General features: G+C 41.6%; 1 protein-coding gene across 3 annotated transcripts; it reads right to left on the bottom strand.

Moving 5' to 3' along the window:
• Positions 1-2,166: 2,166 nt before the first annotated feature.
• sik1 (salt-inducible kinase 1) lies at positions 2,167-11,351 on the bottom strand. 3 transcript variants are annotated; one of them, XM_034129121.1, is made up of 14 exons: positions 11,112-11,351; positions 10,395-10,598; positions 10,180-10,296; positions 7,747-7,810; positions 7,449-7,610; positions 7,046-7,170; positions 6,826-6,949; positions 6,517-6,737; positions 6,147-6,293; positions 5,847-5,957; positions 5,536-5,761; positions 5,167-5,421; positions 4,865-5,054; positions 2,167-4,745 (listed from the first exon to the last, which is right to left on the bottom strand). In XM_034129121.1, exons 2-14 carry the CDS (start codon positions 10,545-10,547, stop codon positions 4,226-4,228), a joined length of 2,415 nt encoding a protein of 804 aa, XP_033985012.1. In that variant the 5' UTR covers positions 10,548-10,598; positions 11,112-11,351; the 3' UTR covers positions 2,167-4,225. The 3 variants fall into 3 exon arrangements, with proteins under 3 accessions (XP_033985012.1, XP_033985013.1, XP_033985014.1); XM_034129122.1 differs by having other exon boundaries at positions 10,395-10,561; XM_034129123.1 differs by having other exon boundaries at positions 4,603-4,745; positions 4,856-5,054.
• Between the last annotated feature and the right edge of the window lie 5,777 nt (positions 11,352-17,128).

Below are 17,128 nucleotides of genomic sequence, written 5' to 3'. Positions count from 1 at the left end.
GTGGAAGTCGTGGCGCTGTAAAAAGCAAGTCCAATTATCTGCCTCGGCCCACGGCTAAAATAACTGGATGGCCTACCTGCCTGTCAGCCTTCCATCTCGTGCACAAACTTATCTTGTGCCCTCATTGGTCATGTGCGCGTTTGTGTGTGTTGGAGGAGGGGCTCTATAAGGAAGTCTGAAGGAAGGGGCAGATTTTTTTCGGTTGTGTACTTTCAAATTCTAGCGCACTCGAGCTGGTTTCTCCATTCTTACCTACCCTACCTTTAATACACAGAGACATCAACTTGTTAAAAGAAGGCAAAACCACAATACTGCCCTGATCTCAGGTCTGCTAAAAAGTCTATAAAACTAAAATTCTAATTATCTTGTTTTTTGTTGTGTTTATGGATAGTTTCCCTGCATAAAAAAATGCAATACCTTCTCACATTTAGTGATTTTGACTTACGTATAAACTTATATTTTGTGGAATGTTCAAACATAACAAAACACATTTATTTCATTTATGTATTGCCTGTTCTGCACAACCCTCCATATATTTTGCACATTTGTACACCAGCTATATACCTCTCATCCACTTCCATAACATTATTGCATTTTATTTTATTATTCCAAGTACTTTGCAATAGCATACTGCACCTAGTTTTTTTGGTATATCCAGATTTCATGTAAATAAGTTTCTATATCTTAACGTTTAATAGTTTAAATGTTCTACTCTAACTGCGTTTACACCAAGGCAAATTCCTCGTATGTGTTAACCTACTTGGCTCTAAGCCTGTTTCTGATTCAGATGGTCACAGTGTGCTGTAGCTTGTTACGAAAAGCTTAATAGCTCATGGCATGCAAGGTTCACGTCTGCAGCAGGCATCAGCTGATGACAGATGCGTTTGTGACGTCTGTTTTTTAAATGCATGGCATTCCTTTTACGCTCATTCCCACAAGCAACTCCTCAAGGGTCATATGCCAAATGTCACAGCATTCGTTACATGTATAATAGGTGTGAACATGTGTGTGTCAGACAGTGTAAATATGTACATGAAACAAGCAACAAATCATTAAGTCTGGAAAATGCAGTTCTCCTGCAGGAGTTAAATCTGAGTTTATTTTCTTTCTCTTGACTAAGTGGAGATAACGAGCACGCAGCCAGAGTAGAGCAGCGGAGCTCACTTGGATGGTCTGCCTTCTCATTTTGCTGTTGCGTCACTCCATTCCCACATGGCCTTTCCTGTTAGACGTCAGACAGCTGTCCATTCTCAGTTTGATGAATAATCTGCCAGCAGGAGGGTCATGGGGGTGCAATGCATCATCACTCTGCATCACAAGATAATCATAGGGTGCCAGCGAGTGCATCATCAGAGAGCCTCGTCATCAGTTGGTGGAAGAGGGTGAGGCGTCATTAGAAGTCTTTAGTCCAGAAAACGCACAGGTTATTCTGCTCCTGTAATAACCCTGTCGTAAGCTGCTATCGAAATATTATAAAGATAAAACAGTATTTAGGAATACACAATGTTTTTATCCCACCAGAATTATTATTAGCGGTTGTCACTGTTAAGGATGATTATTAGTATTATAGACATGTATTAAGAGACAACATCACTTTTACATACGTATTGTGAACTTTTAGCATATCTATCATTAGATTTAAGGATGCAAAAGGTTTTGTTTGTCACATGCTCATTCAGTATGTGCGAGAAATCTAGATTTGCATAAGGCTGTGCCTACAATGCCTACGATAATCACATGTGAGAATTAAATACAACATGTCCAAATAGAAAATGTTAATTCTACATTTATATCTAATTTAGTATGGCATTCCTTGCTCACTTAATGTAAATAATATCCTACTTTTATTTTGTGTTAGCTGTAAATTGGCCCTTCAATAGTGTTTTAATTGTCAAATAGTTACAGTCAAGTCCTGTTTTATTTCGATTTTTGAAATGTTTATATTTTATAGTTGTTCATTTTCTACTCTTTTTCATTTCTAATTATGTGCAATGCCTTGTTTTTTAGCTTCTGTAACAAAAACATTTCCCAATTTGGGATCCATAAAGTACATCTTATCTTATCTTGCTTTGCTTTAGCGGTTTCCTTCATATTCCTTTATCATAATGAAATATATCTACGGTTAACATGTCGGTCGATAAGTTATTGAAAAACATCCAGACAACAGACAGTTTAGGAAGGGAACTTTATTTAAATAAATAGCCACATAAATACACAATCTTTCTTGAACTGACATTCTCTCTCTCACACACACACACACACACACACAGACATGCACATGCTCACACGATCAAGTTACAAACCAGGAAATAGGATCTTATTTTTTTTTTATCAAAAAAGAGAACTGCATCAAGAGTCTTAGTGTTTCAATAGTTTGTGAAGAATTGTTTTCCTCATGAGAAATAAAATATAAATAAAGTGCAATTTTCGCTTCTATTTACACAGCAAGTTCAAAGGTCCGATACAGAAGAAGAGAGAGAGGTCCGAGAAGGTCTCAAAAGGGCCATTAAGCTTCTTTCTTTAATGTAACGATCGGAGATGAAGACCTCAGATCAGGAGCTTGTTCAAAGGCACAAGTGTTTGTAGTGAGTGCAATAAACCAAAGTTGTTCTATAGAAACATCAACACTTTTTCCAAAAACAGAACTTGGTTTGCAAAAACACTGCTCTTCTACAAGTTGTTTCACAGATATGAGGGCTTAATAAGCTTATAATATTACACATCTCGTTCAGCCTTAAACTGTGTAAAGTTCAGCTTCCAGCACAACATAGTATTGCTATATCCTGACATTTTTTTCTATTCTAGAAAAGTACAAAAATGAATACCACCATGGTAAGCTATAGGTATAGATAGCACTTGTAGCTTCGGGATTTGGTGGTAGCCAGAGTGTTCCCATGGCAACAGCTAAGGAGATCATGTGAAATATGTTTGCTAACCACCTTGCTACATTTTGAGACAGCATTCAAAGTGAGTAGTCAGTAGTGTATCTGATAGATCACCCATCTCTTGTGCTGTTTGCTCTTTGGTAAAACCCAAATTCTTCCTTTCAGTTAAAGAACTACAAGCATGCTGAGAAGAAACAACATTTTGAAATGCCTTGAGTCTTTTCTCTCAATTTCTACAGTAACATGTTATTATGTCACATAAATAGTACCTGTTCTAGACAGCTAGCTAGCACAGCAAAGAGATACATTACAAATAAGAAACACAAACACCTCAGGCAAATGTACATTTGACCATCCTATATAAAGCCTTATGCTTCCTTGGTATTTCAATGTGAAATATTGCACATTTCCCACAGTCTTTGTTCTGTGCATTTGAAAATGTTGTTTCCTCTGATATACCGGGATTGACAGCATTTTCTTCGGGGATTCTTTTTACAGGTTTCTAATTTGTTGCCTGTGGAGGTAGTAAAAGCATCTAACGAGAAGTTGTTTATCAAACAAGGGAATACGGATCAGTGTATCCACATGTGTAGGGTGCTACCAAGCTGAAGGAATGTACCTGTTGTGCTTTACTCAATCAGTGAGACACCATCGTCCTTCAGTTTTGGCTGATGAGGATGTAGCAGTCTTTTGCGGCTTGAGGTAAAAGCAGCATTTGCGTAACTATAATTATCTTGCACAGAAGAAAAACAAATCACAGTTTCAATACAAATGAACTCCTTCAGTGAAGCTTTGGGCACTATACTGCATGTTAATTGCACTGCTACAGAGAGATGTCTCTTTAGAAAGGCGAACAAAGTGGAAAAAAAATCATTTTGGTCTTCTGTCCAGTCAATTGAAAAACATAGAGAACAGGAAATGACACAAAAGTGTCTAAAAACAAGAAGGAATAGGGAGCCTTCCTGTATTCAACAGGTCACGTCTCAGAAAAACAGCTTCAAAGTACGGGAGACGCAACTTTATCAGCTACCGTCAACTCCATTTCATTCAAGTGACACCATCATCAGGGCGCTGCCTTTCAGTCTATTATTGCTTCTCTTGCTCTCTGATACGGGTTTAGCGCCTTACCCAGAGTCTGATTATTGCTTAGTCTTTAGCTTATATGCTATTAAAGTATACACAACATACACATTCTCCCATGTGTACCGCATGTTGTTAAATAAAGTGTACATGTGTCGCTTGCATCTGCTTTTGTTCTTCTTCCTCACTTCTGCTTTTTTTCTTTTTACGCCTCCAAATCTTTATCTTCCACAAAGAAAATAGATCTGGTCGTGATCGTTTTACTTCACCATCACACAGCTACTGAGCTGCTGCTGTGTGGACAGACACGAGTCCTGCTGGTCCGGGTCTGTGCTGGAGGCCGAGTCCGTGCTCCACGCCCCTGGCTTGGACATGATGAGGAAGGTGCCTTGTGTTGTCGACTGGGGCTGCTGTTGGAGGCCGATGTGGGAGGGAGGGGGGGTTTGCTGGCTGATGTGCAGACGAGCCTCAAGGAGGTAAGCAGCGGAGGCCACGGGGGACAGAGAAGAGGCATAGCAGGCTGAGGAGGATGATGAGGAGCAGCCGGAGGAGGAAGTCTCCAGGCTCTGTTTCCACGGGCTGTGCTGTAAACCCACTGACGTTTGCTGAGGAGGCAGGGCTGAGGGGGTAGGGGTGTCAAAGATGGACGAGGAAGCAAACACTGTAGTGGGTGGAGGAGAGGGTGACTGCTGCCGGGCGAGAAACAGCAGGGGATTCTGGGTAGATGCGATCGGAGCAGCTTGGACCAGAGGCTGAGGTTGGATCTGGATCTGTAGCATCCTGAAAAATAGAGACAGAAGATCAGACTATTAACATCAGGGCTGTAAAGTCTGACCTGATTGGCCACCTCAGACGACATCAACAGTGTGCTCTTGAGTAATATTGCTCACGTTTCTCACCTCTGCTGGTGCAGCACCTCCTCCAGCATGCTGCGGTGTTCAGAGAGCGCCGGACCCAGAGACCCTCGGCTGCCGCGGTTACAGGAAGGGGGAGAAATGACTTGCCTCGTCAGACCTTTGATCTTATTTAATCCCAGAAGCCCTTTGGTGCGTGTGTTTTTCCTCAGCTGCTGCCGGAAAGCTTTGAGGCCTGTGTAAAGACAATGGAAAGTTATTCAAAATGCTCCTTTGATCGCATAAAGTGACAAATGATAAAAAAAAAAAAAGGATGGATGAATCAGAGTGGATGAATGCTCCTGTACCTTGTGTGAGGGAGGTGTCAGAGGCTCGGCGACCCTCCTGGAAGCTGACAGCGGGCAGGCTGCCCTGGGCCTGGGGCAGGAGGTGGGAGGAGAGGGTCAGGTGGGTCTCAGCAGGCAGCAGGGCTCCACTTTCAGCACGAGAGGCCAGAAGTGTTGACATCCCACCCATAGCACCCTGCAAAGTGTGGGCTGGACTGGACGAGGACTTCAGACAGCCGTCAGAAGAGGCACCATCGGAAGGACAGACTACAATGCCTACAGAAACACAACAGGTAAAACAATTAAAACGTTGGATATGCAACAGTGGGCATCAAAATGTGCTGTATAGTGAAGCCTTTCAAACTGATGGTTTATCTATAACATACTTACATGGAGGGTTGCACTGGTGGAAACGGGCCGACACCTCAGCCAGTGTGTGTCTGCGGGAAGTTGTGCTTGGAGGGAGCAAAGGCGCAAAGGTTTGTGTTGCCTCCTCTTCCTCCAGGTCTCTGGGTCGCACCTCTTCACTGATGCTGGTCTCCAGCAGGCTGTTGGGGGAAATGGAGCGGTTCCAGAGCAGTCGGTTTAGGCTGGCCTCCACTGGAAACACCACACGCTGAAATACAAAGAGTGGGACTGTTAGTAGAAGATAACACTGAGCTGCCGACAGTAGAAGGCTGTCAAGTTTAATCAATTTTTACCTGAAACAATCCAGCTTGGTCATACTCCATCTCCGGGTACACTGGAGCAGTGCTTTGGGCAGGAATGGAAAATGCTGTAGATCCAAAGCTGTCAGCTGACTCCATGATCGCCTAGAAACAAGCAGAAGGCACACAACGTTTTAGAATCAAGGTATAAAGTGGCAGGTTACATCACAATGAAATGGAGGGCTACAGGAGATAGACAAGTCATAGAGAGTGCACTTTTGATCTGTACACTGTCCTTTTTGTCAGCCTCTCTAATCTGACGTTGTATGACAATCAAATTGCTGGAGTGCTCACCTCTGGGCCGGGGGAGTCGGAGGTGCTCCTGGGTCTCTGGCTCCAGGTCTTCTGGCGGCTCAGCTGCTGGCTGCGGTGCTCTCTCACTCTCTCCAGCAGCAGGTAGTAGATAGCAGAAAAGTGGTTGTAGCTGCTGCTCTGCAGAGACTGTGGAAGAGGACAGACAGCAGATTAGTGGTGTTGCCACTTTGTTATCCTTCTGTGGCTCTTAATGCCAGCTTGTATCTGTCACTTTCTCTCTTTACAGCTTACTTTAGCTCTTCTCATCTTTATTGTTAGAGTTAAAGCAACGTCTGTGTTCGGGCTTGCTGCCCTTGTTGAGTAAAATCTCTTTGGAGACGACATAGTAACAATTGAATCTTGAATTCACCTCAATAGTCTTTTGGCGGTCGATGCCCAGTGTGTTCATGATGCCCAGCACTGGTTCACTGTAGTCCCCCAGGTTGGAGTTGTACTCTGTCAGGGAGTGGCTGAGGGTCTGGTGGGCGGCTGTGGGGTCTGCCAGCATCCAGCGGTGCTGCTTGATCTGGGCCATGGTGATCCTCCGGGCCGGGTCCACCACCAGCATCTTACGGATCAGGTTTTCACAGTCTGGAGGACGGAAAACAAGGAATGAGTCTTGGATTCACAACACTTGGAAGATTAGACAGTATTTGTTATGATTGTGTTGCCGTTATACCTTGAGACATGAAGAAAGGGATTCTGAATCGTCCCTCAGTGACTCTCTGTCTCAGTGCAGGAAGGCTGGGTCCATCAAATGGAAGCGAGCCGCAGACCAGAACATAAAGCACCACACCAAGGCTCTGTATAGAAAATAGCAAAACGGAGAACTTAAGCATATGAAGGAAAAAAATGCTAGAATTAATAATGCTGTCTATATATTACTTCTATAAGCCTACCCATATGTCCAGCTGAGGCCCCTCATACTCTTTCCCTTCAAACACTTCAGGGGCAGCATAAGGCGGGCTGCCACACCATGTCGCCAGGGGCTCCCCTGCATTATAGAAGTTTCCGAATCCAAAGTCTATAAGACACAGAAAGAGATACACAAAACTGTTATTATTTAAACTTCTCAGTTTTCTCTGTTTCCAACATGAGGAGCTCATCGCGCTGAAAGTGATGATGCCTTTCAGTGTCATATCCTTATCATTGTCGAAAGACCAGATCATAATGAGCTTTAATATATAGTTTCCCACACATGAGACAGACAAGGGTATGAAAAGATAATATTAGATTCAAAATATGCTTTCTAATAAAAACAAATTAACCCTTCTAATCGAAGTTACAAATCACCAGACCTACCGGCTATTTTGATGTTCATGTTGGCATCCAGCAGCAGGTTCTCGGTTTTAAGGTCACGGTGAACAATGTGGTGTTGATGGCAATAGTCCACAGCTGTAAGAATCTGCCAAAACTTCTTTCGCGCCTCATCTTCACTCATGCGGCCATTTGTCGTCAGGTGGTCTGTAGGGAGAGGATATTTTAATTCAATGCCAAGTTTCTGACTTGAAAATGTATATTATTTTATCTTTTGGAGAATATATTTGGCCAACATTCATTTTAAAAGTAAAATATTAAAAAAATCGAAAGCTGAACTCACCAAACATTTCTCCGTTCTTCGCATACTCTGTCACAATGTACAGCATGTCTTTGGTCTCCATGACCTAAGCAAAAGGAAACAAGGCAGAGTTTTAACTGACTATGCCATTGGCAGCTGGCTATGACACAGCGTAAAACCAGCTCCAAATTCATCTGTTTAGCCCGCTCCAGGCATCTCTTGGCATAAGAATGTTCTAACCACCAAATTCCTCATCTCATTATTCCCTGTATGAATTATCTTAAAAACACACCCAAAAGGGAAATGTGTAAAATGCATATCTTTCGCACAGATAGACTACTATCAAATGTTTGGAGATGTTCTTCCTGAGGCTGACACTATATTGGCAACAGTCCTAGTGTTGTATTTCAACACTACTCCCCCTATCTCTTTAATTCCAGGAAACTGAGAGACAGATTCACATGGGCAGTATTCACGTGTCCGTCTGTGTATCAAAAACACCATGAGTGCAATCACTCAATACACTCTTTGCACTATGTAGGCCGGAAAGACGCAATTCCCAATTCATTCCTTGAGCTCATAAAAAGCTCCCATTCCCTCAGAGCCCTCAGGAACAGGGCAGCTGAGCAGAAAGGTTGCAATACAAAGACTTTTTTTTGTTGTCAGGTGACAAAGCCCTTTCTGGGAAAAGCTGCTGTGAATCAAATGTCACAAAATTAAACTGAATACTCCAGGTTAATCTTTTTCATCCACCAGCCCCTTTAGAAAACCAAGAGAAGAAGGATTCAATGCACCGCTCCTCAAAGCCGGGGGGGGGGGCAGTCTTTGTCCGTCCGATAGGGCAGCTCTCCAGGGCTCTGTCACCTTGAGGTGCTGCTGACGTCACAGCACTGAAGAGCAGGCACGGCACGTCAAGCACCCTCAAGCTAACCCAGAAGGAAGATTACCTCCTTAACATTCATATTTTCCATTTTATTTTCCATAAAGTAGCTTTAAGGTTGTTTAAGCTGCAAAATATTCTAACCTAAAACATTTTATGGTCTCCTTATTCCATCACATGCACATATTTGACAGGTCTTGTGCAGCATTTTATAAATATTGCTCATTCAGTCCAATATAATTAAGAATTCCATATTATTTCCATATTTCCGCCATCGATTATCAAAAACGTGGTCATTATTTTTCTGTCAATTCACTAATCAATTAGGGGACTACATTATTGCCGCTTTAGTGATTATCTGGCAGCTCCAGTGTGACGGGATTGGCTCGAGCCATCCCCTGAATAGGAAAAAGCAGCTACAGATAATACAGGGATGGATTTGTTTTGTGTTTGAGATCATCGGAGGTTGTACTGCCGCACAGTAGTGGGGTGTTGTTCAAGGGGATAAGAGGAATGTGCCATTTACACAAGGTCAAACAGAGGAGACAAAGAGAAAGGGAGAGGCTTCAATTATCCTCGACTAGAGAGGGGAAACTAAATGTTACTCTCATGAGACCGGTGAGAGAAGCAGCAGCTGATTTATCAGCCAAAAGGTCTCAGACCACCTCCTCCCCTTCACCGAGTACCAACCATCTGACTCGCATCACCTCAGACAACCCAAGGGCACGCAGATTAAAGAGGATGCATCCCATGCAGGATACAAACAGAGGTCATCCATGTTAGACTTGAGAGCCACCTTTACCATGACCTGATCATAATCCAATCTAATGCAATTATCGGTATATCCTTTTCTCGGTTAACAGTTAACAAGGTGATTTTTGTCATTTAAAAAAATCTAATTATTTACATTTCTGATAAAGATTTATGAACAAATTGCTCCGTCTCGACAGGAGCTTGTTTGATTTGAGCCATGATTTCACAGTAAATACTGCTTAGCTTCTTAAAATCAGGCATTAAGTAGGTCTAATCTCATAAAGTAGCAAAACAGCACAGAGCTTAACAAAGGGCAGAATGAGTCCAAAGGAAGAAAAAAGAAAGGGCATTGTGTGTTTTTGCCTTTTCTTGCCAGGCACGAGCCAGAACACCAGAAAGGCCATCCTAGCAGTAAAGCTAATTGGAGGCACAGATACTTTGCACCGGGCTTTAACGGCTGGTAATTGGGCTCGATGTCCAGACCTGTGGATGAAGCTTTAACCAGAAGCGCTATCTCTACAATCTCTTCAACCAAAGTCCTGCAGTGAGCCGGTACAATATCACTTGGTTAACAAATTATCCTTATTTGGCACGGCTGCATCCACATATCAATGATAACAACCACACTGTAACTGAGGGAAATCAATGTGCCCCTATTTTGCAAAGCTTTCCACACCATTGCATTTTCCCTCCCAGATGCATGCGTGTGTTCAGACTGGCTCTTTGCACTTGGGGCCGTCACACAACCAAGCTTCACCATTGAGGATGTAATACAGGTTGAACAACTATTGCTGCAGCCATGCATAGAACAACACTGCACAAACATGAACAATTATACACACCTGGTAGAGTTTGATGATATGAGGGTGGTTAAGCAGCTTCATTATCTGCACCTCTCTGTATATTTTCTCCAGGTTAGAGGGGTTCAATCTGGTCTTATCAATGATTTTAATGGCCACCTGAAAAAAAAAGATAAATTGTAAATGTCAAAAAATAATAATTTGAAAGGTTATGCATCTTTAAAAACCAGCCACAGAATTATAGCAGAGATGCTGACCTGTGTCTTAGTGACTTTATGTCTGGCCAGTTTCACCACGGCGAAGTTTCCCTTCCCCAGTGTGCGGATGATCTCGTAGAAGCCGACCTGCAGGGGTCTTCCCTGGGCCGGGCTGGACTGAGCCCCCTGGCTGCTCTCTGTCAGGATCACCATGGTGCATCAACAGTCTGGAGTTACAGCGTTGGGATAGGTTTGGGTTAATACCTGCAGAGAAAAACACTTGCTTTAATTTCACTGCATATTCAGATATAGTTGACATAATTGCATTACATTCTTATTTTGTGATAGGTAGATACACGTATGTATTGGTGTGCACCAAAGGCAGGGCTCTACATCACATGCAGCAGGGTGAAAACGTGCTTGTATAACAAATGATGTCAGTGGGAGAAAGTCTCACTAGAGTGGACTGAGTAAGGTTCTATCAAAAATGTTCTTCACAGTGTTATCCTCCAAAAATATATTTTTTAACATACACATTTTCGAGTTTTAAAAAAAAAGGATCAACAACGGATAACTTCTCCTAATGTGTTAATCATATAGACATAATTTGATTACAAAATGTAGGTCACTTTTGTTAATGTTAAATAGAAAGTAAAAGACAAATCAGCTTAACTAAAAACGAAAGCACTTTTGGTTGTGCAATAAAATTACAGAAACGGTTTATTGCCTCTGAGGTAGTAAAAAGTAGGTATTTTGAAGAGAGGAGTCTCGTCTTACCTTAAAATTCGGACATAAACCACCTTCTCTCAAAGTTCCCAGAAAAAAATGTAAACCATTCCACAAGAAGAGGGAAGAAACAACAACGACAATAGGGAGGAAAAACTGTAGAAAACACGCGCGGATCAACTTTTTTCTTCCCGTCTTAATTTGAGTTGTGAGTTCATACAACAAGTCTCTCAGCCCGGGACTCGGCTGCAACCGTGTGTATCTGTGCGCTCCGCCGGAATGCAGAGCAGAGCCTCTGCACTCACAGGGGGAACTCCTCCTCCTCCTCCTCCCCCTGCCCCCATAACAAATTGATACCCACCTTATTAACGTCACACCCGCGTCAGAGCTCCGAGCTGGGTGCAAGGCCGGGCTCGAGCGCAAGTCACTGTTGCCGAGCAACCGCGAGGCTCGGTCGCACGGTGACGCGAGTGCTGATGGAGGGGTTGCCTGGAGATGGGGACGATGACGTCAGTGGTAGAGATGTGTCACCACGTGATGTTTCCCTGCTGCCTCGCGCTCTCACTCCACACAGTCCAGGTGCGCGCGCGGTTCCAACAGAAACAGGAAGCAACTGGTGATCTTTTAAAACAAATATTAGTATTATTATTGAGCAATCAAATGCACATTTCATTTCATTTGACGTGAAAACAATGATCTTAACTAAAGGGTATTAAAATATGTAGTTATTAACATATCTATAGTGTACTGTACGTCAAAGATTTTATTTAAATTAGTTTATTATGTTTATTATATTATATTATTCTGCTTATGCTATTATATCATTATCTTACATATAACTCAAATAATTAATGTGAATTAAACTCAAGTTAATTTGGTCACAGATCATTAATAGGCCCTTAGGAATACTTTTATCTAGGCTACGTTGTACAATTACGTTTTTCAGGTTTTCTTTTTTAAAATGTATATTGTTGCGCAGGAAGTGCAAGAAAATCCACTTTGCAAAAAGCAGGTGGGACTGAAAGAGAGAGGCAACACCGTATCAATCAATGTGAGAAAAGCAGTTTGTCACTGAAAAGAATAGACAAGACTTGCAGGAAAATAAGGGAGGGGGAGTGTTACCAAAGAATGAGAAAGAAGTTGCATGAGAACTAGTAGGAGGATGCAGTTACGATAGAGACAATGTGCACACACACACAAACATCCATATAACTCCTCACATTAAAGGGGACCTATCATGCAAAATGCACTTGTGGAACTCACCAAGTGTCAGAAAACACAACCCTCTCTATTTTCCTCCATACCCAAATCTCTAAAAAAGGGGGCTGCAACGGATCTGATACAGACTGATCCAGATTTGAACACTTCTATGACGTCACAGAAGTGGCGCTACGGCTATTGGGCCAACTCTCCACCTATCAGGGGAATGTGGGGTTGGGCCATTTCTCATATGTGAAATTGCAAAGAAAGCTACTTATTTATTAAGCAGTCAAGCTTAGAACAAAGTGACAAAGTTACACAAAAATGACAGGACCATATGGCCAAGAGTGCAAACAGTCAGTGTGACACCCCAAGAACACCAACAACTCTATTATAACATGTTTCAGATGGGGGACATACTGTAACATTTCATAGCATGTGAATACAAGTAAGTGCAGGTTAGTGTAAATACCATACCCAGTAGAGAGACAGTTTGTACCCTCCCACAGTCTGAAATGTTAAAGGAATGCAAACTGCATGCAAAGTGTCCCAACTGAAAGGTCATGCAATATTGTGATGCACATTTACAACAAATCCACACAGCCCACGCTGTTTCGTAACCAAATGTCTCTACCTGTTGCCATTTGAATATCTGTCTGACTCAATTTTCTTATTTTCTCAGTGTGAGCAAAGCATGTATTTACCTGAGTCAGATTGTCCAAGTATGATGGGGGATTTGTTTTAACAAATATTTGTGACAAAGCATGAGCTCGTGTATCTAAGAGGATGAAATTTAAATTGAGACTACATAACTTTTGCTGAACACTTCTTCTATGAACATGAGTGGTAACCCTACGCAGCAAGTTGTTGTATTCATAATTACTTTAAAGGACACCTATCATGCTATATTTAAATGATATATTGTAGGGCCATACCTATATAAAGTATATTTATACGTTTCTGTTTTCAAAATACCAAACAGATCATGCATTTTAGCCATGCCTCATTTCGCTCTATGTGATGTTTGCTGTCTACGGGGCTGATTCTGTGAGCTGCAGCTGACCACGCCCCCCTGCAGGAGATGGGAGCTGTGCTCTGATCAAGTCAAGAGGGGGAGAAAAAAAGATCTCCGTCCTCCGTGTTTTATTATTATTATAGGCCTATAGAGACGTTATTCATTTGTTTTAAAGCTCAATAAATAACAAAGAAGACCTTTGACCGGCACTTTTCTAATTTTGTCCGGAAGATTTAAACTTTAACGGACATCTTGACCGGCGAAAGAAACTGAAACTGCAACTCTGCCGCACGGTCCCCTCGTTCGTTGGAAGAGGCGGAGAGGTGGGTGTTTGTCATCTGCTGGTGGACTAACCGGAGAGAATTACAGTGCTTGCCTCGACGGGGAGGGATTGCATTGAATTAAAGCAGCGGGAGCAAACGCTTGCCTCGGGGAGGGAGAAAAAAAGCCACAGCGGAGAATAAACAGAAGGGTAACCATGGTAACTATGGGCGGGAAGTCTTCTTCGCTGCTTTTGTGGCAGACTACAGTGTCACTTACAGGCCTGGCATATGTACTACAGCGTCTCCAGCGCTTTCGGGCGGCAATGGCCGGCCGTGGCCCAACCCCACATTCCCCTGATAGGTGGAGAGTTGGCCCAATAGCCGTAGCGCCACTTCTGTGACGTCAGTGAAGTGTTCAAATCTGGATCAGTTTTGATCAGATCCGTTGCAGCCCCTTTTTTAGAGATTTGGGTATGGAGGAAAATAGAGAGGGTTGTGTTTTCTGACACTTGGTGAGTTCCCTGGAACACCGGGGACACATATTCATGTATAAAAAACGTGCAAAAGTGCATTTTGCATGATAGGTCCCCTTTAAGTTTTCCTTTCTAAGAGAAGGAATATTTGTGTCTGTCATAAGATAAATAATATAGCTTTAAGTGGAAAAAATCGGGAAAATCCTTCATTTTAGATTGAAGGGAGCTCCTGAAGTCTTTCATGTTTTATGAGATTAGATCCTAAATGAATGAATAACAGAAACAAGAGAAAACAAACGCCTTCTGAGGCTAGTTACAGAATATAAAATTGATAAAATATGAAGATAAAAATCTAAAATGCAATGGGGCAGGTTTAAGGCAGATCATTTTATAGTTCTTCTCTTAAGAACAAATGTAATCAATCATGAGATAATTTGAGAGCTGCTCTTGTAAAATAAAAATATGCCCATTGCCCAGAGAAGAAATGTGTTGAACGTGAGCCAAACCACATTCAGCACAAACCAGTCTAACAGGCACAACCTTTCATTCCTGGTAATAACAAGAATACTGGCCTCCCACACACTCTCACTTTCTGATACACAAACATACACGCACACACACATATTCACAGTCTACGCATTTTTAATCTCTTTAAGTGTGTGCATTTTTGTATTTATTCATCACTATTAATTGCTCATCGTAAACTTGTCGACGAACCTGCAAAATCATTTTGTGTGTGCAGAAAAGAAAAGATTATTCCTGCTCTCAGTCATGTGCTGATTACAAAGAAATACAAATATGTACGGTTGAGCAGTGCTGGTTTTGTCCCCAAGAATTATCAGCGTTTACTAAAAACAGGTGACTTATCAGGCACGTTCCCAAGGACAGTCACAGGCATTTTTTGTCTGTTGTTTGTGTGTTATTATCAAATGTGGGCACACAAAGGTCGCCTCAAAGGTTATATTTGCCTCTTCAAGCACTTAATTTAGTTGAGGAAATACACTTTCCCGTGCTGACTGACAGTAATATATGTATGACAGCATGTAATGAATCACGCTTTTCAGCCGAGGACTTGCTGCTCGCATAAATAAGCATATATTTACGTGGAATCTTTTCTCCAGTACTATAAGTGTCTAAATGTATTGGAAGCGTCAATAATGGCAAACTTCAAAGAGAACCAAGGAGGGAAATTATTCACAGTGGAGATTAGAACATTAACTTCTGTAAATCTTGTTTCATGTAGTTGCAACTAACGATCAGTTGTAATTACTGTATATTCTCATGTCCCCTGGCTGCTCTTTAAGACAATACTTATCAGCAGAAAATCCTTTGAAGGTGAGATGTGCGTCTACAAAACAATATTAAACCTGAACACTGTTGAAAACATAGCTCAAACTATTGAATTCAGAAACTATCCATACATTTAGCTACAATTGAAAGCCTTATCTCCGTCAATGAGGTTATGTTTTTGGTTGTCAGGATCATTGAAAAACTATTGGAGTCCTTATCATTTAACCTAAGGGTGAACCATGTGCTAAGTAAGAAGCTATTACATTTTTGGAGCGGATTGGGACCACAGGGTGGATTCTCACATATTTCTTGCTTAATGGCCTTAGTGAAAGTCTGATAAACACACTGTTAAACATTAGGCTACATATGCTCTTTGTTATACTTTTCACATCCTGAGTGATCCGTCCAGCTGTAGAATCACTGCTTTCCTTTTCTAATAGTTTCTTCTGTACGTCTTTTACATGACCGCAGTGACATCTGTGTCGCACATCACCACTCAAAATGTGATACTGTGTGCTCTGCAGAACATCTGTTCAGCCTGACCTTGACGTACCGAATAGTCATCGTGGCTCTTTTCAAGCTGGCCACACTTGCTGCCTGATATTTTCATAATGTAAAATCACATTTAGTTTATGATACAATTGCAAGGTCAATATTTTACAACTGCCTATAGATGTTTTATATGCAGGCATTTTGTATTGGTATTGATATTCGATTAGAAACTGGTCATGTGCAATAAATAACAATAAGAATGCTGATGTTTTTCCGGCTTAATATTTAGCATGTTTGGAAATATGCTTTAGTGTGGTAACAAGCTAACATTTGCTAAATAGCAGTTGTGTGAAGTACAGCTTATTTGTCCAATGCTCTGGTTTATGACCAAATATCTGCAAATGTATCTCATCTATTCTTCACATATGTGCTAATTTGCAAATGCTAGCATAGTAAAAAGCTAAATGAAAATGGTGAACATGGGAAAAACTACAAGGCAAGCTAGCATTGTAAATACTAGCATGTAAGCATTAATCTCAAAGCACCACCGCCATTTCATCATCAGCATCACAGATTCGCTAGCAGGACTGGTTCTCTTGTTACTTTATGTACACTTAACATAATCCAAACTCCTTCACTTGCTGTAATGACAGACGTAGTATTTGAACAAAGATAAATAAACATCTCTTAAACCACTATTAGCCTATTAACCGCTACATCAACAATACATGTCATTATGCAAATGTTGTGATTAAATTGGGTGTATTCTTATTATATTCACGGTGTATCAGTACATATTTTTGCAGTACTTCATCAACATCACTATGTCATGTTCCCAGACACTGTGTTGACAGATTACCTGGGGTAGATGTTCAACTCACTAAACTCAGTCCATTTATTTTGCTATTTGCTTTTGCAACCTCTGACAGTGCGTGAAAGGCTCCTTTGTCTGATCATTCGGTGTCATTGTGTCTCACGGAGGACAGGGGTACCATTCTTCTTGCTAATTACCACTGGTCTGTCCCCGATTGTTGACTTAGCAGGAAGGGCCGGCCTCGTGAGCTTGTGCGTCAAACGATCATCCAGGAGGGCCAGCACCAGCCCTTCTCAAATAAACAATTTCAGTGATGAGAGCCTCACAGACCTCTCACTCGCATAAACTCACACATGTTTTTCTCACTGATCTAAGGGGTTTGTGGTTTTAATAGTTATATAAATATTATATTATCAATGACAATATGTCACTGATTTATGATGTTTCAACAACAATGTTTTATTTAGAGGGAACAAGAAAAATAAATAATGTTTGACTTGGCTCAGTATTGTATGGTTATG

The sequence above is a fragment of the Trematomus bernacchii genome, unplaced genomic scaffold, assembly GCF_902827165.1.
Source record: "Trematomus bernacchii unplaced genomic scaffold, fTreBer1.1, whole genome shotgun sequence".
NCBI classification, from domain to species: Eukaryota; Metazoa; Chordata; class Actinopteri; order Perciformes; family Nototheniidae; genus Trematomus; species Trematomus bernacchii.
Note: the sequence above shows the minus strand (reverse complement) of the source record. Positions and strands in the feature narration are given on the sequence as shown.

What these genes read in the sequence shown, in the direction of transcription:
- sik1 (XM_034129121.1), bottom strand. Translation starts at nt 10,547, where the DNA reads ATGGTGATCCTGACAGAGAGCAGCCAGGGGGCTCAGTCCAGCCCGGCC. An exon ending in CCCTTTCTTCATGTCTCAAG is followed by an intron (nt 6,738 to 6,825) that starts GTATAACGGCAA and finishes TCCGTCCTCCAG; the next exon opens with ACTGTGAAAACCTGATCCGT. An exon ending in CCGACTCCCCCGGCCCAGAG is followed by an intron (nt 5,958 to 6,146) that starts GTGAGCACTCCA and finishes GCTTGTTTCTAG; the next exon opens with GCGATCATGGAGTCAGCTGA.